Source organism: Nilaparvata lugens, chromosome 11 (assembly GCF_014356525.2).
Source record: "Nilaparvata lugens isolate BPH chromosome 11, ASM1435652v1, whole genome shotgun sequence".
NCBI classification, from domain to species: Eukaryota; Metazoa; Arthropoda; class Insecta; order Hemiptera; family Delphacidae; genus Nilaparvata; species Nilaparvata lugens.
In genome coordinates this window covers 23,903,403-23,930,182 of record NC_052514.1, presented here as the reverse complement: position 1 = coordinate 23,930,182, position 26,780 = coordinate 23,903,403, and the positions used below count along the sequence as shown (strand labels likewise).

Genomic DNA, 26,780 nt, shown 5'->3' with positions numbered 1-26,780 from the left:
GGATTTACAGAGCTTATCAATGACTATTTTGGGCATAAATTTGATCAAAATCGTTGGAGCCGTTTTCGAGAAAATCGCGAAAAACCCTGTTTTTGACATCATTTTCGCCATTTTAGCCGCTATCTTGAATTGCATTTGATCGAAATTGTTCGTGTCGCATCCTTATATTAATTAATAGGGAGATGAGATGTCGTGTACATAGACGCGCACAAACACACACACACAAACGCGCGCGCGCGCGCACGCACGCACGCAATTTAGAAATTGGGGTACCTTAATTTTTTTCGGTAAGCAATACTTTCCTTACCTATGGTAATAGGGCAAGGAAAGTAAAAAAATATGAGTAAGAAATAATATAAGACTCATTTATAATAATAAAATAATCAAATTATGGTATGGGCATTAAAATTATGAATTTTAAAAACTATGAATAGATTAATTTATTATTACAGTATATGAATAACAGAGTTGTTTAATATAATACTTCTTATGATTTGTGTGCAGTTGAATAACAAATGTATTATAGGTAATTATTGGTTCTGTTCAAAATTTCACTGAACAAAAGAGTTAAGATTATTATTTTAATAATAATTAGCGCGAGACTGAGGAAGACTATCTGCAGATTCAGGATTCTGGACACTGGTCGACAAGGGATGTCTAAGAGTTATCTACTTCTCTCTAGCACAGTCCCTCATTCTGTATGGGATTATGGGATGGGGAGGTGCAAGCTTCTTGCACATCGAACCGCTCCTCAGGGTACAGAAGCTGATCATGAGGGTCATCAACCAGAAGCCTCCACGCTATTATCAGACAAGCTATTCAATGAGTTTGACGTGATGGATCCAACACAGCTTTACTCCAAGGAGATACTATGCAGATTACACAAGAACCCAACAACATTTCAAACCAGAAACCACAACCACAACACCAGATACTGGAATCTTCACATCACCAGTGTTGCAAGGAAGGCACTATACCAGAGACATTTCAATCATTTAGCACCAAAATTACATAATCTACTTCCTGCAAACTTTAAACAGATTAATCAATAATTAATTAATTAATTAATTAAATTATGGATATAATAGTTGTTGTACCATTCTCTTAAAAGTATGTTTTTTGTAATTAAATAATTTAGTGATTAGTGATGATTAAAGTATTGATCGAGAGGTCGAACGAAGCGGTTGTTTAGGAATCATCCTAGAAAGTTCAAAACAATAGTACACAATTGGTTGATGAGCAAAGGAAGACAGAACATAGAAAACCATATTTCAAATAACAACTAACCACCTAATGACTTACTAAACTCTAACTAATTATTAATTCGCACAAAAAAACTAACAAAACCTACTCTTGAACATGGTACGCCATAGTGGAGTAGGTCAATTTCCACACAGAAAAACTAAACAAGTAGAGGACACATTATAAGAATTTTTGTAACTAACTATTGTATGTAATATTGTAATTTATCTAATATATTGTGTAATTGATGTTGTAGTTTTAGTTTTTTTGGGAAATAAACATTTATTCATATATTATTCATTTATATCAGTAAATATGATATATTTCATTGTTTTGTAGGTGTTCATAACATGGTTTTGGAATTTTTCTACAAACTGTGGTTTCTGCCAATCGATTCGGACGCAGAGCCGGAGTTGGCAAACCGTCGGATATCGTCCATTGTCAATGTCATGAATCTCTGCATGGCAGCTGGACTCGATTCATTTGAAACTCTCTTAACAAGTGTAAGTTGTTCTCCTTTTTAATTCTAGTTTGTAATTTATTAAATCCAGTACATCACCTTATTGAACTCAATCAAAACATTTTTTATTGTTGAAATTGTTCCCTCGCCTGTGATCCATCTACTCCTCTCACTCATTATCATAAACCAAAATAATCTTTTTGTTGAGATGCACTATTTTCGATTAAGCTGTTTTATAATATTTTATTTCAAATTTAAGGTTGTGTTTTCTTCTGAAGTTCACAAGCACTGTCAAGTCTATTGTATCAATACTATAAGTATGTTGATTACCAGCTATAATTTCCAACAAACCCACCTTAGCTTTCTTTCATCATGTGAACGATGCATTCTACAATGTATGCGTATTATAGCTGTGTACAGACTTACGCGCCACAGACACGCGCTTTTCACTTTTCATCAGCTGATGCTATTCTTACTATATCTGTATTTGTACATAAACAGTAAGATATAGATATAATAAGCTTAGCGTCAGCTGATGAGAAGCGATATGTTCGTGGCGCTTAAGTCTGTACGCACCTAAACAGTTCTATTCCAGTTGATGAGTGCCACTAAATTTTAATTTCGCTTCAAAATCGCTTCTTGGTAGTTTTATTCAAAACATCAGGAATTCGTCTTCTCCTCCATAAGTTTAGATGTGGTTAATATTTGGACACCATTCTCTTAAAAGTATGTTTTTTGTAATTAAATAATTTAGTGATTAGTGATGATTAAAGTATTGATCGAGAGGTCGAACGAAGCGGTTGTTTATCCATGAGTTGCTGATAGTGATTCGTTCAACCTACCAGCTCAAGCCGGAACGAGTTTTTTCTTATTAAATTCATTATTTCGGTATAATTTATAAAATTCAAAATCGAAATGAGTGCCTGTGGTGAGTGTAATAAAGTAGTTACTTCATCTACAAAAGCTAAATTGCAGTGTTCGATTTGTAATGTCTTCCTCCATGGAAGCTGTGCAAATTTTAAAGAGACTGATATAGAATTCTTTAACAAAAACCCTTACAAGTGGTTACAATCACTGTGTCAGTGATTTGAGGCTACAAAGAAGTGCTTCGGACTCAACTCTAGTCAAGTCGGATAAACAACGTAAACTGGAGGAGGATCTCGGTAAGTCCCTTGAATCATGTCACGAGAAGTTAGATGATTATAAGAAAATTTTGGAGGGACAGGAGGGGATGGTTAAGGAACAGAATAAAATTATTGAAACTTTACAATCTGAAAACTTATTTCTTAGGGGAAAAGTGAGCGAGCTGTCTATCAAAGTGGAAGATCTACAACAATATTCTAGGTCCAACACAATTGAAATTCATGGTGTTCCTGAATCCCTGAATGAAGACACTCTACAAAAAACAATCGAAGTGGGTAGGGCTTTGAATATGAAAATAACAAAAGACATGGTAGACATTTGTCATCGCTTGCCGGTTTATAATAAAAGTAATCTTGTTCCTGATATAATAGTTCGATTTGTGAGTAGATACGATAAAGAAGAACTACTTCAGAAGCGAAAAATTAAAAGGAATTCAACCTGTGCTAATTGGGGTCTTCAATCGAATTCTCAGATTTATATCAATCAATCGCTGGCCCCAGGAAGAAGAACTCTATTCAACATGGCTAAGAAATTTCAAAAGGACTATGGGTGCAAATATCTGTGGATTGACCGATCCAGTAATATCCAGTTGCGGATGGAGGATAAATCGACTATTCACACCATTGTGTGCGCGGATGATCTGAATAAAATTATAAAGACTGTAGCGGCAAATAAGATCAAGGATGCGGCACAGGTATTGCAGACCGAACCCTTGCCAAAGTAGAAACGGCTATTTCATTGAAATTTGAATTTGAGGAGTGCTAACTTGGACTTGACCTTCGTAAAAATAAAGTTTTTTTATCCTTTATTATTTGAGTTCGTACTATAAAAGGTATTATATTATAATGATGTTCATTGCGGTTTGATTATTGTGTTTGTTTTTCCGGTCTTGTACTTTTCCATTATTATCTTGTAGTGAGGCTGTACAATTAATTTATGGTTGTGCCATGAGAGGGTGTTTAGTGTAATGAAGCTTATAAATCTAAAGAAAACAGTGTTTCCTATAATTTTCATTTATCTCAAGCGGGGTATAGTTGTAGCATTCATAATAAATCTGATGGGTAGTATTTTTATTTCCTATTTATTAGTTTTTTTTTGAATTTGTGGATTTAATTATCAATGTCCTCAGAGAGGTTAGAATTAAGTACTTCTCTACTAGCACGGTTATTCTGATATTTTTATGTATTTTTTTCTCATACATTTTACTGGGTTATGATTCAAAGAAGATATAATTTGATTCTCTCTTATTGCGTTTAAATGTCTAATGTAGAACAATGAATAAATAATTTATAACTTGTATTTGATAAATTTGTAAGTACAGTCATTATTTTTCAATAGAGTTTTGCTTTTGAGGGCTGCTCTTATTCACTGTTTGTCATTATTAGTATTCTCTTTTGTTTGAATCAGTTGTATTATCACTTAATGGTTGAGAGGTTTCAGCTATTTGGGTTTGTATGATTGGAAAGACAGTATTCTGAAATTCTCAAATGGTGGAAAGTACACGCTCCTTTAGTTTTCTAAGCATCCATTCGTTTACAACTATACATGAATAATAATTGAGGGGCAATTAAAAGAAATTAATTCATTTTCTATTTTATAGATTTTTTTTCTACTTGATGTACATTTCACAGTTCTAAATGAACTGGTGGAAACGTATTCTGTTCTCTTTAGGGATGTTCCTGTTAGGGATGTTAGGGTGTTTATAGAGTTTTTGGATGGGGAAATTATTATCAATGCTGGGGGTATCGACCTATCTTGTGAAGATATAGTGAGCGAGCTTAGTTTATTGATAAGATTCGAGAGGGGTTTGCTATCATCTCAAGGATTGATGATTTTGTTTATCAAAGCTGAAGTGTCCGCTATTTTGTCATTAATGTGTTTCTTTTTCATATTATGCTTCATTATTTTCTTTTTTCATTGTTGTTATTTGTACACAGCCTATATTATGAACAATTGCTCGACCGGCTTGATGCTGGATGGTAGTTTTCTGTTTTTTTTATTGTAATATTATTCTTCTCCTTCTTTTCATCATTTTTTTCTTTTGTTTGCTTATAATTTGGAACTTTGAATGGAAATCAATAATGATTGTGTACCAGTATTTATATCCTCAATTCCAGAATATAATAATGTTTTTGACACTGATAATCTTACAGCTTTTCATATGAATATTTGTAGTATTAAAAAGAATTTTGATGTGTCTATTTTTTACTTGAATCAAATGAAGAAAAAGCCAGTTGTTATTGTATTATCGGAGGCATGGATAAAAACTGATTTCAATACGAACTTGTTTACTATTCCAGGTTACAAATCAAATTTCTCTTGTAATGACAACAGATTTGGTGGTCTTGTAGTTTTTTATAATGAAAGCCTCAAGTGTATTATGTAGACAGCAATTTAATTGAGGGGCGGACAGTATTTTACTAAATTGTATCAACGGAAACTTTGTTTTTCATTAATTGGAATTTATTGATGGCATACTGGAAGCAATATAAGGTCTTTTTTAGATTCTTTTGGTAGGTTTTTGAGCAATGTAAAGCAGGAGGTGGTCATTTGCGTTGGAGATTTTAATATCAATATAAATTCCGATGATTCTAGTGTTGATAAATACTTTGAAATATTGGCACTGAATGGCTTAGATTCCTTAATCAATCTGGATACTAGAGCAACAAATACTAGCTCATCATGTATCGATCACATACTATTCAGAGGTAGGCCCTTGTCTAATGTTTTAGCAGCTGTGGTTGATGCAGGATTGACTGACCACAGAGCGGTTTGTGCTGCAATTCCTTGTAAGAGGATTATCCATAATAAAAGAATCACTTATACCTCTAACATAGATTATGTTATGCTGAATGGGTTACTTGAGATTGAAAATTAGAACTCGGTAATCAGTTGTGTAGATGTGGATGCTGCATACTCAACCTTTGAAAATATTTTTCAATCTCATATAGAATCTTCAAGTACGATTAATGAAGCAGTTAGGAGGTCGGTAAACCATCGTTCCAGGGCGCTGAAACCTTGGATAACAGGTGGCCTAATTCAAGCTATTAAAATAAGAAACAAACTTTTCAAAATAATGAAGTGGGACCGAAGCTGAACAAAATTTTAAAAGGTTTAGGGATAGGGTGCAAATTTGGATTAGGGAAGCAAAAGAGAGATACTATTCAACACTTTTCCACAATGCAAGAGGGAATAGTAAAAAACAATGGACAATTATTAATGAATTAGTAGGCAAGCAGAAAAATAAGAAATCGTGTATTAGCTTTGTAAGAAATGATGATCTTGTGACGGATGAAAAAATGGAGGTAGCAGAGGAGTTGAACAATTATTTTGTAAATGTTGGGAAACCGGATACATCCATTCCTCCACCCCCCACTGAAGTCAAGAATGCCTTTTAAAATTAATCACAGTCTAAGATCGCTCTTCTGGAGGCCTATAAATCCAGACGAAGTGTTAACAGTTATACTTAGTACATGTAGTAATAAATCTCAGGGAGCAGATAAATTCTCATCATTCCTAATAAAGAAAGTAGCATCTAAAATCTGTGAAATACTGTCATACTTGTTCAATAGAAGTCTTCATGAGGGTATATTCCCATCCAAACTCAAGGTAGCAAAGGTGATCCCTATTCCAAAGAAGGGCAACACAATTGACTGTAACCGTCCCATTTCATTGTTGTCAATATTTTCTTAAATATTCGAAAAACTTGTAAAGGTCCGACTGATATCTTATCTCAACTCAATAAATTTTTTTGTTCCCAATCAATATGGCTTCAGGGAGGGGCTGAGCACTGAATTGGCTTTGCGTAAGTTTCCTTCCGAGATCCACTCAAATATAAATAATAAACAGATTTCAAGGGTCTCAGCACTATTCCTTGATATTCGCAAGGCTTTTGATACTATTGATCACAGTATTTTACTGAAAAAATTGGAAGTGGCAGGTATAAGGGGTATAACCTTTGGTTCAAGTCTTATCTCTCAGGGCGGAGTCAGTTTGTATGTGTCAATGATGCCTCAAGCTCAGTAAGGTCTATTGGTACTAGTGTCCCTTAAGGCTCTGTTTTGGGGCCCATTTTATTCTTAATATTCATAAATGATTTGTATCATGGACCCTTTAAAGGAGCTATAGCGGCTTCTGCAGATGACACCGCTCTCAATTATGGTGCAGACAATGTAAGAAATCTGTATGCCAGTATGCAATCAGACCTCAACTTATTATCTCTTTGGTTTTCTTTTAATAAATAGAATTTTAATTCAGATAAAACAACCTACATTAACGCACTCTGATCCATTTTACTTTGAAACCCCGCTAAAATACCACAATATTAACTGTTCAAATCAAGCTAATTGCGTTTGCTGTGAAATATTACAGTCCAACAAAGTGGAATATTTGGGTGTGTTGATGGACAGTGATCTTCTGTGGAAGGAGCATATTCGGACATTAAAGAATAGTTTAAGATTACTTCTCCACAGGTTTTATCATATAAAAAATTATGTGTCAATTCTTTACTCAAAAACATATATTTCTCTTTAGCTCACTCCAGAATCTCTTATGGTATAACATGTTGGGGATGCACCTACATCACCCACTTGAAACCTCTTATCACTCTACAGCGATCCTTGCTTCGATTCTTCCAAGAACCTCCTGCTGAGCGTGCTGACCTGTTCAGCGGTCTAAACATCTTAAGTATCCGATCTTTATTTATTTACAAGGCTCTGTTACAATTTTTTTGGGCCAGTGGCAATCAAGGCAATACAATAGATTTTTCTGGGCAAGGGCCATTGACTCGTGCAGCTGGACAAATAAGGATTCCAAGGCCTAACTCAACATTTTTCCGCAAATCGTTTCTTTTTTTGGAAGGTAAATTCTTAAACAGGCTGCCAGGGAAAATATCACTTATAGGATCACCACATCTGTTTAAACGTAGATTCATCTAATTGCTATGCCCGAACAAGATGTCGAGAGCATGTACAACATTATTGTGTAGTATATCTATTGTGTTTTTTTTCTTTGTTTTAAGTTTCTCATATAGTGTGATAGACTTCACTTTCATGGCTATTGTACCGTCGCTGTAACTTTAGATCATTTTTCAAGTACTTCCTTCATATGTTCTTAATGCTTTACTAATATTATTGTCATTTAGAATTTAAGAGAGGGAAACTTTCTGATGTTCCAACATTCAAAATTCGTTCTTGTTGAATTCTATATATTGTAATATTGTAATTCTTGTTAATTCTATCATGTGTAATTGTTTATAATTATTCATGATTATTTTATAATATGTTATGTATTCGATACTCCCATATGCGGTCATGCTCGAAAGAGCTTGCATATGTGTTATGTTACTTTTTGTAATATTGTAATAAATAAGTAAATAAAAAAATTGATACACTTAGTATAATTAGTATACTAGGTTTACTCTCAGTAGACTACAATTTCTATTTCTTCATTTGTTGGAGAGACCTCTTCAAATAAGCGTTTGAAAATAAAGAAGTTCGTGTTTTTACTGTTGAATAAAATTCATGCCCATAATATTAATAATTGGTAATTAGATTTATCTAATTGTATTATATTATAATAGTTCTTATAGGTACATTTTACGTATTGAAATGTTTCAAATTGAAATACTTAATCAATTTTTTGTCTTGTTGAAATACTGTAGTTTCATTGATACACAACTAGTTTTTATGCGCATGGCTCCATAATTATTATCTGTTCGACAGTTCCTTTCCTTTTCCCAAGTCGTCTTCTCTTATAAAAATAATAGTAAAAACTATTTGCAATCCGTTACCATTAGAACTATATTTGGAATCTAAAACAACAATTTTATTGTCTTTCATTTTTTGATTACGTAAATCACTTGCATTTCAGTTGATGAATCCGAACGATGACGTTTGTGACAGACGAGGCATGAAGAATATCTCGGCCGATGAGATCTTCGAAGTTAGCCAGAAAATAGTGGATGGGTTGGTGAGGAAAATGCTCGATGAAAGTGCCACACCCTTCTTCTCGCCCCAGATGGCTTCCGTCTTCTTATTCGCCAAACTCAAACCGAAACTGGTTGTTCGACACATTGACAGCCTTCACAAATTGCTGCATTTCACTCATCAGGTAACATACTTTTCCTTGGCAGGATGCTGTCAATTCAACTAAAGCTTATAATTTTCAATAATAAATGATATACTTCCAATTATCGATCCAAGATAATATGGTTCTAATTAGCCCAGATTTCAAGTAGACATTAGCGAAAAGAGTTTGCACATATTTGCACAAAAATAATATATCAAAACAAAAATTGTGATGAAAGTTGCAGACAATTGAATATTAGATATTGCATCTTGAAACTTTCATTATATTCAAGTAATAGTACTTTCGTCAATCATGGTTCATCATTCATTGCCATGCCCTACCTTTTAGATGTCCTTTCTCTTCTTGAAATTTTCTCAAATCAATCTCAATTAGACTACTCCAAGCATTTGGGAATCATCTGATTCTCACCCATCAACTAACGATTCTCAAAACCTATTAATACGTAACTCTTGGTTATATATACTCTGGAACCTAGCTTTTGTCATTAGAAATTATAAATGTTATTTTATAATAAATCAAGCTTTTAATGTTAATATTAAAATATTCTTTCCTTTTTATTCTATACTGTTCCTCTTTCTGTTACAGACTGCCAATACTCAGTTGATAATTTATAACCTGCGCACTATTGAATTGGCAATTCCATTACTCAAACATGCCAATCAAAACATGATGCGGGGTCTTGAATCCAACTTTGAGAAGATAATTATTAGTCAAGAAAGAACAGTCATTCAAAGCTGCATTTCTTGTATGAAAATGTTCACCGAAAAACTGTCGCAAAATTTTGAGTTCGTTGCTCATTTGATGAAAAAATATTATGGTAGGTTTTAGGCTTGACAGCCTAGTTTCATTGTTCGAATTATTTCTTCTATTTCCATTTGTTTTTTGTATTCTCAATTTTCCCCTTTTCCAATCCATCATTTCTCCTTTACCATCATGCCTTTTTATCCAATGAATGAATAATAATATTATTAATAAATTGAAAAATATTTCAGCTGCTTCTTCTTTATTTTTTCTTTATATATTCTCATATCAAACAATTTACTTCTGATTTTTTCATGAACAATTTTCTCACTTATTGGAACGATTGATTTTTATCATCTCATATATTTTTATACTATTTCAAATAAATTAGTATTGTTCTATCTTATGGAAAAAACTTTAATCCTTATAATGTCTAATTGGCAACGTGTTGAACATAATTATGAAATACTAACATTCATCAAGTATGGTTTATGTTGCATGAAGCTTATTAAATGCTCCGACTTGAATGAGGTTTGATCATTTCAATGTGCATTTCCTCACACTTATCTTGAGATCTAAAGTAAACTTTTACGCCTGAAAAGCGAAAGAACAATAAAACTTGAACTTTTTTATCCACCACGAACTGCTATATGTTTCGTCATTCTAGAGTTGAAAATTTATGAAAAATAAAACATCACATTTAATTCAACTTAATGCTTGAAATATTTTGTTTTATACACAATTATAAAAACCATTAATTCTTGAATTTTTGTTGCAGATTTTTTAATAAATTACTCTACTCACATAGAAAAATTACTTGCAGACAATGAAGGTAAGTACTATATATAAATTTTGGACATTTATAAAAGTTGAATGTTAATGGTATTTTACCATCATCTACCATATAAGGTAAAATATAAAAAGGCGAATTAATTTTATTTCCATTTCAGTAAAATAGTATCAGTGACCCTATATACCAAATTGATCATTCACATTTTTGTTCATGTTGTAGGTAACGATAGTAGGTTTTGTGCTTATTACAATTAGTACTAACTTATATTAGTCTCTTATATTTCTACTTTAAATTGTAAAAATGTGTATCAAATCCTTTTAAAAGTTTAACTATTGTTTTTCATTGCAGATGATACCCTTGCAAGTGTGGCCAAAAATCAATTCAGAAAAAAAACCTGTAAGAGAGCATTTTTCGTTGTGGGGCTCTTGATGCGCTACTTCAACTTTTGTGACAAGCAAGTGTGTTGTAATATTCTACCAGTAAGTTTTTTGGTCAATACTTTTTACAATACAATTCTATTTCATACCATTATTAGAGTTTATTCACGTAATGTCTAATATTTTTACGTAATAAGTTTGAAAACTTTTTTTTAATCAGAATTAGGGAGACAGCTTTGGGCTATGCCTGATGTCCTCTCCCGTCATATTGTATATTAGAAAGTTACCCGTGCTTAGCACTGGACAAATTAAGTGTTGTAAAAATCTCCTTATGTGCAGGAAACATACAAAAATAGAATAATTATTTATCATTCAGTTTAAAATTACGTGGATAATCTTTGTAAGAGTTGAAAATTTCTAGAAAAAAAGTGTTTGATATGTCTCGAACCCGCAACCTTTGATTCATCAACCGTGCTTGCTACCAACCAATAACTTGGAGAAAGCCCTGTTTGGTTGTGCTTTTATAGTTACGTAAACTTTGAATCACAAATTGAGTAAATTTATTTTAATCAGAATTATTTATTTATTAGAATTAATTGACTAATAGCAATAAAAATTAGCCTATGTCCATCCTCGGTAAATAGTTCAGTTTTTGTGACGTAATGATGCGTCATTCGTGTATTTCCTATCCCGTACACGTTTAAGACGATTATATTATGATATTTATTGTTAATGGATGGAATAATGGTTACATGGTATATTTTCAGAGTTAGATCTGAAAAGTTTGAGAACCGCTAAAAATATAGGATGCTATTTTATTATTTACTACCATGTACTGCTGTAGTGAGAGTTGAGTTTTCCTCTACTTCAAACTGGATTTTCATAGATATTTCATCTTCTTATTTGTGTTTTAATTGATTTGTTTTACGTTTAATCCCACTTGGAGTAGGCAGGCACTCTTAAAATTCTACTTTCAGGTGAATCAGAACCCACCTAAAACAGTATTATCGAAACTAATTATTACCATTCATAGTTATCTACCTTTGTAAACAAACATGAGGCGAATCCATCATCTATTATATCCTCTATGAATAAAATTTCCCAAATGCTCAATTAATTCAGTAACTAAATTTATCTTCCATAATTTTTCATTCATAAGATCTGTGGTCAATTTCTTAATACTATCTTATAAGCCTCACAAAGCTTCATATCTATAAAAATTCACTCTTATAAATTCATTACCGGCATTTTTCTTTATTGTGTGACTATATAATATGTCCACAGCTTAATTTATCAATGTATTCTTTCACTGTCCACATAGAATTTGACTAAATATTTTAGGTATGTTTTTTAATTATACTAAACTCAATTATTTGGACATTGGGGAAGGTAATAATCGGTCACCTACTGAATTGTAAGAGGATTTTCATGATAGGCCTAATATTAAAGCTATAATAGATTGAATCAAACCAAAACCCTCATTCTACCTGTTTTCTGTTATAAATATGGTTATAGCTATGTTATCAATATTCTCCATTTTATCATCTATATTATTGTGATCCACAGATGACAATTACTGATGACATAGTTTGTGTTTTGGACAAGTTCTGTCGAGTGGAGGATGGTGAATTGAAATTGTACGCAGTTATGGCAATGGGCAATGTGTGTGTTCGATACTGCAAGCTAATGTTTAAAGATGGCCTCAAAGGCTTGTACTGTAATTTCCTTTCAAATGCTGAAGTCGCGACTGAATTGAAAGTTCAGGTAATTCTTTTTCTACCTTTTTATCGGATATAAGTGTTTAGTAGTCTACTTAAATTAATCGTCTCTATCTTCACGTCATTCTAAAAAAGAAATATTATTTGTGAAGAATGTAGAATGTAACTGCTTGTGTAAATTTATAATGTTTAGGTATATTGTTCAAATATTTATATGATCACGTTTCTGTCAGAGCACAGCTAATTAAATTTGGAACTAAAACTTGAACAAACTTGATTTTGTATTCGAACTCTTCAACTTGTGGTGATAATTTGGTAGGTGGTAGATATTGGTATCCAATAAAAAATACTTGAAGTTTTACAACCATTACCTATTAAAATAATGAGGAGGATTGGTTATAACACCATTTTCAATTTACTAAAGTTTGATAATATGTTGTAATTTACTAGATTGATAAATAAGTAATGACTGATACTAGTCCTTAGTTATTCAAAAGTAAGTGATTGTAACTACGTAAAGTATTTTATTGAAATCAAAATGTATTGCCATTCTTTCATAAAATACACAGTAGATAATTCATTAAATTTAGGAAGCCTGTATCCTCAAAGTTTATTATTTTTATAATGTAGTAATGACGATCCAGAAAAACGACCATTGGCTATGGAATGGAGGATATGTTATCCTTTATACCTAAAATAATTCAATCTTCTATTGCAAATATACTCGATGAGTGAATCCGAGATCGGCTTGGTATTTTATAAAAAATGTGATTTCAAGATGAGTGTGATCGGGGATCCAACTCAAATTGAAAATACTACTCTACTATGACTTTAAAAGTCTGGTCCGCTGTTTTGGATCCGCCATTTTTAATGCAACTTTATTTTTTTAGATAGGAAGGTGGTCATGCGATACATGATCTCAATACGGAATTTCAAGACAAAATGAATGGCGAAAATCACACCGATATTTCAAACCGTTTGGTATATATCCAAATTATTAATCAATACCACTTATGTATTTCATTTCTGATTTGCATGGTATTGATTAATAATGTTAATATCTTTCAAACGGTTTGAGTTATCGATGTGCGGCTCTCACGATTCATTTTGTCTTCAAATTCCGTATTGAAATCATGTATCGCATGACCACCTTCCTATTTAAAAAAATAAAGTTGCATTAAAAATAACAGATGCAAGATAGCGGACCAGATGTTTAAACTCATAATAAAGTAGTATTTTAAATTTGAGTAGGATCCCCAATCACACCCACCGTAAAATTACCTTTGTGTATGAGACATTCCGCCGTTCTTGGACTTTTCACCCACTCTGTATATCCTAGGCTAAATAGAAGAAATATTGTGATAAGTGATCCTATTTAAACCATCACGATATATTCTACCGTTATGTTATTCTGTGCATGATTAGAAAAAAATATTTAAGAACTTGAAGTTTGTTAACCTCCCATGACGTTTTTGTGCTGTCGTGAACTGTATGTGTGAGTCGCTTGTGTATTTACATTTGCACTGATGTGATATTTAAATGATATTTAAAATTGCAGGAAAATTGCCAATCAGTCATCGATGAGGATCTCTCAATTTATAAGTACTGGTATGAAATTATTGCCGGGAATTTGCATGTAGTGCAATCTGTATTGGTTGTGGAGTTAGCCTCTCATAATGTGTTAATTTGTTGGTTTCGGCTGCTCAAAACTAATCACAGTTCCATCTCCTTACACCTTGCTTCATTTAATATCTCCACTTATATGTTTATATTTGAACTCTTACGGGTAGGCCTATAGTTTAACCTGAGGTTTTCTTCATTACATCATGACGTGTATTTAAGCAATTGAAATGTTTTCCATTATTCTGTAAATGAGGTTATCTTTGTTGTAATTTTCTAAACTTTATGGCGAATAATTTTTACTTTTTTCTTGCTTGAATAGTCTACTGACACTATTTATATGCTAAAGTTTATTTTTTAAATTGCTATCAAATCAGTGATGACTTACAATTATTGTATTATTGCATCACATACATCAATACTATTAAAAGGTCTTTTATCTATTTATTTTTCATAACATTCAAACATCTTCTAAGATTCACTAATTTATGCGCAGTCAAAAATATTGGACAAAATCTATCATCATAACTCACACTAATTACCCTAATCACACTAGAAGCCGAGTCTATTTCTCTGAATTTTGCACTGATTTGACGTAATGTTGCACCTTTAATCCTCACATTCACTTCTTTGAGAGAGAATATTTAATATTCGATTCTCTACCATTTTGAAACTATGAATTGAATCTTGTAAACTGAAAAACACTTTTCAAGCGGTTGTGGAACTCATAGGTAGCCGTGTGAGCTACGAAATATTAAAAAGTTTAGCATCTTGCATCTTCAAGTCTGTTAGAAAGCATGAAAACAGCACGCACATGCACTTTTTATGTTATGTTCTATGTATTTATCTGTTGTTTATATACTTTGAGAGTAGGCTTGTTATTGATGCCTGCTTCAATTCTGCTTTTGTACATATACAGATGTACCTATATTTATGTAAAAAGGTAGCTTATGGAAAATTATTGAACACCATTTTTCACTAGAATGTGTTATTATTTTGTTGTGGTTTCATCTTCTTTAAACTTGTTAACAGTTTGTATGTAAGTTGAACTTATTTAAATAATATTAATGTGATGACTCTTGTTAATTCTTACTCAGGTGTTGCAGAACTTGACGATATTTTTAGAATATGATCGTGAAAGAAAAATGGCGCAATTTATTGAATGTAAGTAGTTGAAAATTCTTCATGGTTTTTTCGACTGGAATTTACACATTATACTTTATCAAAGGGTGGAACTACAGTTTCATTTTTAATTTACCGCTGTTGAATTAAGAAAGCTCATGTTATTGGCCGAGCGAAGTGAGGTCTAAGATTCAAGTCGACGGTTTGGCATTTCTCTTAATGTTTGAATGTTTAAATGTTTATATGTTGCGCATTTACGGCGAAACGCGGTAATAGATTTTCATGAAATTTGACAGGTATGTTCCTTTTTTAATTGCGCGTCGACGTATTTACAAGGTTTTTGGAGATTTTGCATTTCAAGGATAATATAAAAGGAAAAAGGAGCCTCCTTCATACGCCAATATTAGAGTAAAAATCAGACTATAGAATTATTCATCATAAATCAGCTGACAAGTGATTCTACACAGATGTGTGGAGAAGCCAGTCTATTGCTGTATTTCCATAATGTCTATAGTTTCAATCAGGTACTTGTGGATGAGAATACTGCGTGAGGTCTACTAATCTCCAAAAACCTTGTAAATACGTCGACGCGCAATTAAAAAAGGAACATACCTGTCAAATTTCATGAAAATCTATTACCGCGTTTCGCCGTAAATGCGCAACATATAAACATTCAAACATTTAAACATTAAGAGAAATGCCAAACCGTCGACTTGAAACTTAGACCTCACTTCGCTCGGTCAACTATTCCATTCCCGAATTTTGATTGCAAATTAGTCCTGAAGAGGTTATGTTGAACCACATAACATTGTTCTATCATCCTTCCAGTCGCCATAATGTTTTGATCAAGATAGAATCGTGCTTCTCATATGACTACGTATTTTCAAATGGTTTCGAAATAATTATTATACATTTTCTTTCATTTGTTTCTTGGTAATGTGAAATGAGTTAACCTAAATTGTTTGTGGGTTCTCAACCACCGAAAAGAGATCTCCCAGATAACACTTTTTAGCAGGACTGGCCTGACATGTATGAAACACCTGGTCAATTAATCTATTAACTGTTATTCCGAGTAACTCGATTATTTGATACAGCATGTTAATCAGATAATCTTATTCTGTTTGATCATTACATACATTTCATTTGTTAATATAGCCTACTGGCACTGGACCTCTTCTACTCTTACTTGACTGTTTATGACACTCTTCTTCACCATTTCTAATAATATAACTTATTGTAATGAAGCTAACCAGCATTAATTGATAGTATAACTTGACTAACTATGGCTCATTGATGGCTTGCGTTATATATTTATTTATTTATTGAATAGAGTAAACAAGACAGTAGTCTGAAAATACTATATTATGTTATATGCTATATATTCAGGCTAGGTGAGACCTTCCTACAAAAAACCCTATGATCCCACATATTATTCTACAAGCCAACACTTTGAAGGATTGAAATTATGAATAAAGGATCAAGAGAAAATTTAACATATTTCATGAAATAAAAATATTATTTTTTATTAGAACTTATTATTAAGCTATTTTTTATTATGTGAAAGAAGATAGTGTACAGGTACATTTGAAAATAGCTATTTATGTATTACTCCACTTCACGTCGCGTGATAATTTTGCAAGTGAGATAAAGAAGCATTACGCGCGATTTACATACAACATTTTTTCTACAACTGCCCAAACATGTTAAATTACTTATATCGGCGGAGTTAAAAATAATTCGTCTTCACTGATATCCATCATGGCTGCATAGTGCAGAACCGGTACAATATTACCGACTTTTTAGGTTAAGATCTGACCTACTTTTGGCGAGATGCTTACCATCAGCTGATTAGCGAGCGTAAAGAAACTCTTCTGCGCATGCGCGAATGATGAGCGAGCGTAAAGAAAATCTACTGCGCATGCGCAGATGGTTAGCGAGCAAAAAAGTAGATTCTCCTTATAGTCCAGTCACTATATACATTGGTGCATGCAATTTATATTGTAGTTCTGATTTTTTAATATATTATTTGGGTACATAAGAGAAGTCCAACTAATTTCTTCATGCAAAATTTCCATGTGCTACATACAGGTGGCCCAAAAACCTAGTATTTTCGGCTCATTTACCAGTTTTCAGTTATTTCTGCCAAATCTCGTAATATCGGACAGAAAAATTTGCTCTTGCCTTTTTTTTAGATTATAAAATTCTGAATAAAATGAGATCATTCAGAACTCTCTATCTACAATAAGTACTGAGTTATGATTTTTCAAAAATGAGTGAAATTTGAAGAAAAAAATCAATTTTTATGAATTCTAGTTTTCGATCAACAATATCTTCCGATTGTGCTCAGGTAGAGCACTCTATCTTATAACGATTTCCAGGTACACCTGACAACAATGCTCCTTGTATTGTGAAAAACACCTAATCTTCAGCTTCAATTATCATCACCAACTACATTGTCCTCACATTGATATTTCGCACAATGACATAAGTTCATGATATTATGTTCTATGAGAATCACCCGTTAGATGCACTCCATTTCAGTATTTTCTAGTTGAGAGGCGCGCTTAAGGACACCTCAAGGATCAAACACTTAAACACAATTTCAAAATCTTATAACTTTTGACACAGTGCTCGGATTTCATCGTGCTGGCCAGGTCCCGGGTATATCCTCTAACACGTCTACGGGCCAGGAAATACTCGTGGTTCCCAATTGTATTCGTCTCCAGGGTGGGCGCTTGCACGTCCACCACTCAGGCGCCCAAAAGGTGACGCCAGCGCTTCGGAAGGAAGGACCAGTGAGAAGGGTTTTTGATATGCTATGATGCTACTTCCAGAGACGGAGGCTCTACCTGAGTCTCACAGTCTGGCGTATGGGAATTTTGCATGCCTGCTACTTCCAGAGACAGGGGTACTCTCACTAGCTAACTGGACTAGATAGTCTGGCCTCTCACTGGCTAACCCCGAAACTCCACCGGTGTCCTTCCCTGTGCCCAGCTACTCTCAGAGACGGAGAGTTCAGGCGACTCGGTCAAGTCTTGAACCTGCCGTAGTCTGGAGCCTTGACCCAGCCTTGGTCATCACGTGTGCTCCCCCTGGTTGGCGGTTTTCCCTTCACCGTGAGAACCAGCGCCAGCAACTGGGGGATTTATTACTTCCTGAGATGGCGAGGAGCGAAGCTCCAGCCTGATCGGGGCCAATAGTCAATACATTCAATACCATTCAATACATTTATTACCTTTTATGCTTGGTTTGCAGCTAGTGCCCCATCTCATTGCCATGAGCACTGAGGACAACGCCAAGCTGCGTGTTAGCGCAGAGAAGCACATCTACGACATAGAGCAGCGCTACCCGGGCTTCGTTCACATGAAGGCGCAGGCGGGGCTTGAGCTGGCATTCGGCTTGCAGCGGGCCACTCAGTCGCGCGACTGTGTCGTGGTGCACGGCTACCGTGTCAACGAGACCACCAACCAACGTGAAGCGCTGCTAGGCTGCCTCTATTCGGCACTGCACACCAAACCACATAAACGCGCTTTCGTTTCGTCGCTGGTGAAACGATTCGACCAACAATCGGTAAGTCTTCTTCCCATTATACTTAGGCCTATACAGTATAGTTTATTATGGTACTACAGGGTTATTCTTAATGATGGATCCATTTATACAAAATCATATTCACTGAAGTAGTTGACCAAAAGTATTATTTTAGTACATTGCAATAGAGAATCAAGAATAAAATAAAGAATCATTGCAAATAGACAATCAATCCCTACAAGCAGAGAATCTCACTGTTTTTTTGCTTGTGTTTTTGGAAACAAAAAATTGATTTCAATTTCTCGTCATCCAAAAAAAACCAAACAAAAGACAAAATGAACAATACCATTTTTATTTATCCACTTAATATTACTTATTTGTTTATTTTTTGGTTTATAATTTATTTATTGAATCACAAACATAAAATATTGATTGATTTATTTATAGACAGTAGATACAATGCCGGTGAAAACAACAGGCATTAGCCCAAAACTGCTTTTAACCTCAATTTAAAATAAACAGTCCAGAGGTAATTTAGAGTTCATGGATAATTTAAATGTCCATATAATCTCAGAAATCACTTTAATCATCATTATAGAGGACAAGATGGTTCTAGAAAAATGAGCCATCCAGAATGTTCTCACCAACAGCTGATTCTCAGCCAATCGTAGGACATTTTTAGTGGCCGGCACAAAGTTCAATCCTCAAAACTGAGACATTAAATTAGTACCTTGTAATAGAATCATAAAAACTCTCTGTTTTTGCTTGTAATGTGCTTGTGTTTTTGGAAATGATTAGAAATACGAAATTAATGTAACATGTTCATAAAAACAAACGCCATGAGTTTTATGGAAATAAAGTTTTCTACTTCTACTCACTCTATGAATTCATTATTATGCTTATATTTTTCAAGGATATTGACGCAAAAATGCTGCCTTTCCTTGTGGACAACTTGGCTTACTTCAACTACGAGGTGATTGGAGAACCATTATTCGTCATACACACTATTGACGTTTTCTTGTCTGTTCATGGAACCAGTGTATTACAGGCATTTGAAGAGGTATCATAGTTTTTAATGTTAATTTTATCACTATTATATTCTGTTGTGTATTTTAAATACTTGTTTTGTTTTAGAATACTTACTTACTCCTTGGTGCTACAACCCATTTAGGGTCTTGACCTCCTTTGTTTCAGAATAAGTGAATCAATAACAGTTTTTGCATTTTTGTTTTTAATTTTGAGAGACATTGTACGGCCGGGGGTATAAAACTGATTCAATATTATGGTTCCTGTAGTCAAAACTTACAATAAACTTAAGCCCCCTACACACTTCCAGACCAGACCTCAGACCAAACAAGCATGAAGTAGAATACCTTATGAATATTACTATTTGTGTTCACTATTTAAATTGGCTAGAACATTTATATGAAATCTATACTTATAAAGTTCTTATCTGACTCACTGACTTACTCACTCACTGATCACGATTTCTGAAAAAAACTACTGGATGGATTGCAAGAAAACTTGGAGTAGCCTATAGCTTTCTTATAGGTCATAGGTGCCCACTAAGAAATATTTTGGCGATATTTCAACTCTAAGGATGGTTTTTAAGGGTTTGAAGTTCGTCTTTTAGCATGTATATTCTTCTATTTCCAATCTCTTAAATATAGTAATCCAAATGTCCTTAATATATGCTAGTAGAACTATAATCTAGAGAGAACACCTTTTCGAAACAGTTGTTACGGTTGAATTTGGCAACTAAATTGTTTAACAGTCTAATTCTGTCAGGTTGGCCTAAATTGAGGATGGTTTCTAAACAAAATTCGAGTTCTGTCACTCCATTAAGTAGAAGCTAAAGAACTTCAAATACATTTATTGAGCAAAAACTTGATTGGGCACTGCTGCTTCAATCGGAGCCATTCTTGAGGGTATAGATAATTTTTATCAATTCTCAATGTTTCATGAAAACAAAATTTTATGACGGGAGTTGCTTTTATCAATTGATCCGATTCTATCAATACTACTAAGAGAGTATTAGCTAGTAGAGTATTCAATCTTATCGCATAGCCACATAAGGATTAGAGGAAAAGGAGATTTTGCTCTACGAGGTTGGTATGTGGCATGACCACAATCTTAATCTCGCGCTTCCATTCTAAAAAGATTAATTCGATTGTGAACTTGGTTATTTCAAAAATGCGCCGTTACAATACCTACTTAATATTCTATAGGAATTGAATTGAACATCTTGATGGGAAAATTCTGTTGAGATGTCTCAGCCAAATAATAAGTAATTTGTAGATAACACTATCATTTTTGTAAATCTAAGAAGATTGATTAAGGTGTAGTTTTGTATTGAATTAGCGACATCGAAATGTTCAACTAGTAATGTGGATGTTATCCAGACGTAGGCAAATTATTCAAATAATTACACATTCTATATTTCCAGTCACTGCTTCCAGCTGAAAACCATGGAACAAAGTCTGTTGATGAAAAAGGAGCAGAAGATGGAGAAAACGAAGAAGACGAAGATGATTTCAAGGAAGACAATGCGGAAGATCTGCTCAAAAGAATGCCACAAAATATCCAACCTCTTGTTGACTGCCTCAAAAGCTTTCATAAATATCTGCTTCTGCTATCTCTTAATCGGTATTTGAAAACCGAATTCAACATCTCAGACAGGTAAATTATTAAATTAATTTCTTCAGAAAAGTTAATAAGTTTGTGGTACAAAATGTTCCGAGTTTGAAAACTCAGCATAAAAAATATTAACAGTGGAGAACTTTAAATCATTTACACTGGGGAATAATAATAATAATTTTCTAATTTTCAATCGCATCTTAAAATTGAAATTTAGAAAATTTTCATCTAAGATTGAAAATTATTATTATTCTCCAGTGTAAATGATTTAAGGTTCTCCACTGTTAATAAGATTCAGTTTTCAAACTCGGAACATTTTGTACCTCAAACTCATTAACTTTTCTGAAGAAATTAATTCACATTTTTAAAGAGAATGCCAACCACAGACCGAAAAGAGTCTCTGTTTCAATTAAAATTTCAAACATTACACACTTGTGGTACAAAATGTTCCGATTTTGAAAACTCAGCATGAATCGTATTAACAGTGGAGAACTTTAAATCATTTACACTGGATAATAATAATAATTTTTTAATTCTCAATCGCAAATTCGCATTTTTCCAAGAGAATAAGAGTAAGAATCTTTATTGGCCATTAAACAAACATAGATGTAATAGGCTTCGTCAATTAACATAATACATAGATATATAGTCAAACATATATCACATAAAACATGAAAAGAAATTATAATATAGGTATTCAAGCTACAATAAGGGTACTAGTATCACAGTCCATGAACTCTTTAATATTATAAAATAGATTTTTTCCAAGTCAATTATTAATTACTGTCTTGAAGCGTTGAACATGCATATTTCTTATTCTAAGAGGAAGCTTATTGAATAATACATATCTTTGATACATATGGCTTTTATGTGTCTTGGACAGTCTTACGTAAGAAGTTTGGAGATCAGTGTTTATTCTGGTATTATATTCATGATTATCACTGTTTCGAGAAAAACTGTTTAATTTGTTCTTAACCTGTAGCAAATTGTAATAAATATACAATGAAGGTACTGTCATTATTCCAAATTTTATGAAACTCTCTACAGGAATCTCTTTGCTGTAGGTCAGCAATGATTCTAATAACTTTTTTTGTTGAATAAGAACCTTTTTTGAATTGCTGCTGTTACCCCAAAGCATTGCTTATCAGATAGTGGAACAGGCCAAAATAAGTTGTTATTAATGTTTGTGTACTCACACAATATTTAAGTTTTCTTATAAGAAAGACAACTTTGGAAACTTTTCTACATATAAATTCAACTTGTTCCTTCCAGGTTAACTTAGTATCTATATACAATCCCAATAGCTTCACTGCTCTATTCTCACAAATATTATTAACTAGTGAAAAATATATAAATATGCGAGAATGCCGACCACAGACCGAAAAGAGTCTCTGTTTCAATTAAGATTTCAAACACTTCTGATAGTGATCAATTTAAAAAAAAATTTCAATTGTTTTGCCAAAGTTAATGTTATTTTATTTATTGTGGGTTAACAGTGTATAGAGATATTTTTATTTTTATTTTTGGGTACAATTCTTTTGGGCTTTCAGAGTAATTTTAGTTTCACTCGCATTTTGTAATTGACAAGTTTTTAGAGCATCACATTTGTAGTTTTTCTTCATGATGAAAAATTAAATTTATTATTTTTATGTTACCTTATATGTTACAGTATGATGTATGACTATTCAACTTCGGAATCGTCCAAAGTATTTGAAAAATCGCTATTGCCATTGGAAAAAACTGACTTTGATGTGCAATTGATTGTGCAGAAGATCGAAGGATATATTTCAGATTGTTCGGCAGAATCGCTTATTGAAAATTACATCAAGGTTTGTCACAATTTAATCACTTGAGTGTATTTTAGGGATTAACCATAATAACATCAAATAATTGATTGACCAATCCAATTTTGGTGTCGTGAATTCAAGATTACAATCTCAGTTTAGAGGAGTACAATTTTTATTACTTTAGAAGTGCTGAAATAATTTTTGTTCGAATAAGGATTTTGCAATAATTTATTAAATTTTGCAGATCCTTCTCAATTTAAGGCTAATTAATCCTTTTCTACTCTTCTATGCTACATGAATATTATAGAAAAACTGCGCAGTAATGCTTGCATTCACGCCTGGGTTCTGAGAGTTTTCAATGTATGTTTTCCCTATTCATTTATGGTTTCCATTATTTTTATTAACCATTTAATATTTCAATCCTTTCGTCAATCTGCGGGCTTGGGCCAGTAATATTTGAAAACTGTCTTCTTCTGAATTATTTTTCGAATCTGCTTTTTATAATTTTGTTCGGTTATAAATTAATAGTTCATCATCATCGTTTTACAGTTCAAAAGGCTAATTATGAAATTCGACTTGAAGCGCTCTGACGATGATGATACGTTCATCACTGCAAAGCTTCAAACTGTGTCCAAAAATAAGGGTTCAAAACCAACTAAAAGACGCTCCTCATATAAGAAATGCCAAACATCGGACGATGAGGATGAAGAGGCAGAAATATCAAAGAGTAAGAAAAAGGTTAGTGGTGCTACAAAGCCTTACAATTATTACGCTTCGAAATAGTGCAAGTACATGCTCAGATAAAACTATTTCTATATTTTTCTAAACAGAACGTTTACATAATATTATCCAGGTGTTACCAACGATTGATGGCATTGCTGGTCTCCTATCTTGGACTGTTTTTCTCTCTTCCTCAATCAATTTTCATCTTCACTTCAATTTCAATTTATTTATTTATTCACACACACACATAAGATACATCAATATGAAAAAAAATTAATTACATCAATAAAAAAACAACAACTTCAATGTTGAGTCTTCTATAATATTCTATTATATTAAACTCTAGTACTAACAAGCAGGACCTGCTAACAATAGGAGGTCCTGTAACAAGTCCCTTCTTTAAATCTTTCTTTTACTGTATTCTCCTAAGATGCCGAAAGATCTCGCTGTCACAATAAGTTAATAAATTAATTTATTGAAGAAATTTGACTGCTAGTCGTTCTATTTAATAACAAAAAGTGATACAAAACATAAAACAAATTAATAAATAATAACAATTTAAAATTAATTATTATTTTTAATACTATTGAATTTATATCTGATACAAGTTGAAAAGCTCGTTCTTTACAAAATGACACCAAATTTTTCTTATTTATAGTCGCTGTATCTAAGCTTATACTGTATATATTACTCAAGTATATACTATCCTGTCAGTCCTTTCCTATCTATTCAAACGCCGTTTAAAAAAAACCTGTTCTATTGTTTTCCCAGCACTTAAGTAAAGGGATCATTCAGCTCATCTCATGAATTCGGCAAACAGATCATGAGGATTTCTCTTTCGCAATTGTAAGCCCTTTAGTAAATGTGAGGTCATATTGAATATCTATAATGCAACAGTGCGGAGCAAGCTAGAGTATGCAACACTTGTTAAGGAGCCATTACAGAGCACTGTCGTTGATGATTTGGAGATTATTCAAAACAAATTATTGAGGTATCTCTATTTCAAAAAGTATTATTCATTTTGTCCAATAGCTTTTTCCACTGGAACCTTGAGGTCAACATTCAATGTCCAAAAATTAACAACCAGGAGATACATTAGAGCATCAATACTTGATATGTGAAATTCTAGATTATAATATATATTCATGCCAGATTCCATGAAATTTTTAAATTTCTATGTTTCATGCAATAGACCAAGACTTAATATGCTATTTCAAATACCGTTTGAAAGAACCGCTCACCATTTCAATTCCTACCTGAATAGAACAATGAGATCGTACAATAGACTAAACCCATTCCTTGACTCCCTTTATCACCGCTAGAATATATTACAAAAGAAAAACCTGTGAAAAATGATGCTGCTCAATTGATGATTAAATTATTATTTTTAGCTCTTTCAACACTTTTTCTTCCGTTTTCCTTCTTTATATAATACATAAATGTAAATGTGTGTTCTCTTCTAATCGTATTAGTTATACTGAATTGTTGTGAATATTTAATGAAATGCGATGTATAAATTTTGTTTTTCTTTTTTATTGCACTGTAATGCTATTAGATTATGTCATTAAAGCTCTTATTGGAATTGGTCTGGAATTGAGCCTTTCTATGTTTTTATCAAATAAATAAATTATTTTCAGAAAACGCCATCAAAAAAAGAAGGAAACAGCTCAACTACCCCTGTTGTACCGGTACTCGTAAAAAAACACGAGTGACTAGATCTTCATTGAAAATTAATCACGAAGATTAAAGTGTACATACAATACAAACATGTACTAAGTAACATAAAGTACATACAATGATGATTTTCAAAAACAAGGTCAGGTTCTACAATTTGTAATAGTATACATTTCTTTTTTGGAAGAAGTTACAAGTACGGTAGCTTTTTATAGTGGTAGTAATATATACTGTATTTTCAAGTCACAAGTAGCCTTTTATTTTAGTATAAATTTTGATTCTTGAAAAAAATTACCTACCGTACCAAGTGCCATGTGAACTCAATACAAAGTACAAACAACTAAACTAATAGAGAGTGTATATTCAATCTGTCATAATAAAATATGAAGTAGTGTGTATGTACCGTAAACCTGAACATTGAAATTATTTTATTTTGTCTAATATTATTTTGGTAGGTTATATAGACTTTTTTCCGTCATCATTAGGTCTTAGTATTAATCAATAAAATGTACATGTGTGCATAGCTTTATAATTTATCATATCATAATAGAATGAAAGACTAGATTTTTTCATGTAAGAAATAATCTTCCCACAAGTACTGTAGTTTAGTTCAGTTAGATGATTTCGATACATTGTAATATACAGTAAATGCTATACTTTTTTGAACCATATGTACCAAGGTAACCGTACTTGTATATTTATGGAACTGCATATTTTTTGTAATTTTGATTATTAAAGATGGAGTTATTGTAATTGAAGTTTGTGGAGCTATTTATTTATTTTATCTATTTATTTATTGTACAATTGCTTATCAAGATATTCCTATAGCAAGCAGGTTGACATTTTCAAAATTCAAATAAAAGGCAATATCGATACATAAGTTACAAATCATGACAGTAAAATTATATCATGCGAAAAATAAATTTCATATAAATCTTATTTTAAATAAATCAATTTGAAGAATGAATTTCACTGATCATTCATTAAACAAGCAAGAAAGAGAGAAAAAAATGTTCTCGGTCTTCGTATTATTGATTACACTAGTAAGTTCAAATTGTACAGTAATTTACATCTACTTGAAAAAATGGGTTTATTGTAGTCCATCCAATTATTGTAGCATTTCAC

At 32.7% G+C, this 26,780-nt stretch overlaps 2 protein-coding genes across 5 annotated transcripts in view; both read left to right on the top strand.

Moving 5' to 3' along the window:
- LOC111053649 (nipped-B-like protein) overlaps positions 1 to 15,515 on the top strand; it is a 47,494-nt gene extending 31,979 nt beyond the window's left edge. The window contains exons 11-18 of one of the 4 annotated variants that reach the window (XM_039437915.1): positions 1,582 to 1,745; positions 8,717 to 8,956; positions 9,521 to 9,752; positions 10,455 to 10,508; positions 10,818 to 10,948; positions 12,413 to 12,610; positions 14,123 to 14,172; positions 15,282 to 15,509. In XM_039437915.1, the coding sequence (XP_039293849.1) occupies positions 1,582 to 1,745; positions 8,717 to 8,956; positions 9,521 to 9,752; positions 10,455 to 10,508; positions 10,818 to 10,948; positions 12,413 to 12,610; positions 14,123 to 14,172; positions 15,282 to 15,297 (1,085 nt within the window). In that variant the 3' untranslated portion in view covers positions 15,298 to 15,509. Of the gene's footprint in view, positions 1 to 1,581; positions 1,746 to 8,716; positions 8,957 to 9,520; positions 9,753 to 10,454; positions 10,509 to 10,817; positions 10,949 to 12,412; positions 12,611 to 14,122 lie in introns of all 4 variants that reach the window. The other 3 variants (XM_039437913.1, XM_039437912.1, XM_039437914.1) reach the window with 3 other exon arrangements.
- A 3,015-nt stretch (positions 15,516 to 18,530) lies between these two features.
- LOC120348899 (nipped-B-like protein A) lies at positions 18,531 to 26,413 on the top strand. Its single transcript, XM_039437911.1, has 6 exons — positions 18,531 to 18,876; positions 19,748 to 19,894; positions 21,281 to 21,513; positions 23,141 to 23,300; positions 23,808 to 23,996; positions 25,619 to 26,413. Exons 1-6 carry the CDS (start codon positions 18,547 to 18,549, stop codon positions 25,691 to 25,693), a joined length of 1,134 nt encoding a protein of 377 aa, XP_039293845.1. The 5' UTR covers positions 18,531 to 18,546; the 3' UTR covers positions 25,694 to 26,413.
- The last annotated feature ends 367 nt before the right edge of the window (positions 26,414 to 26,780 follow it).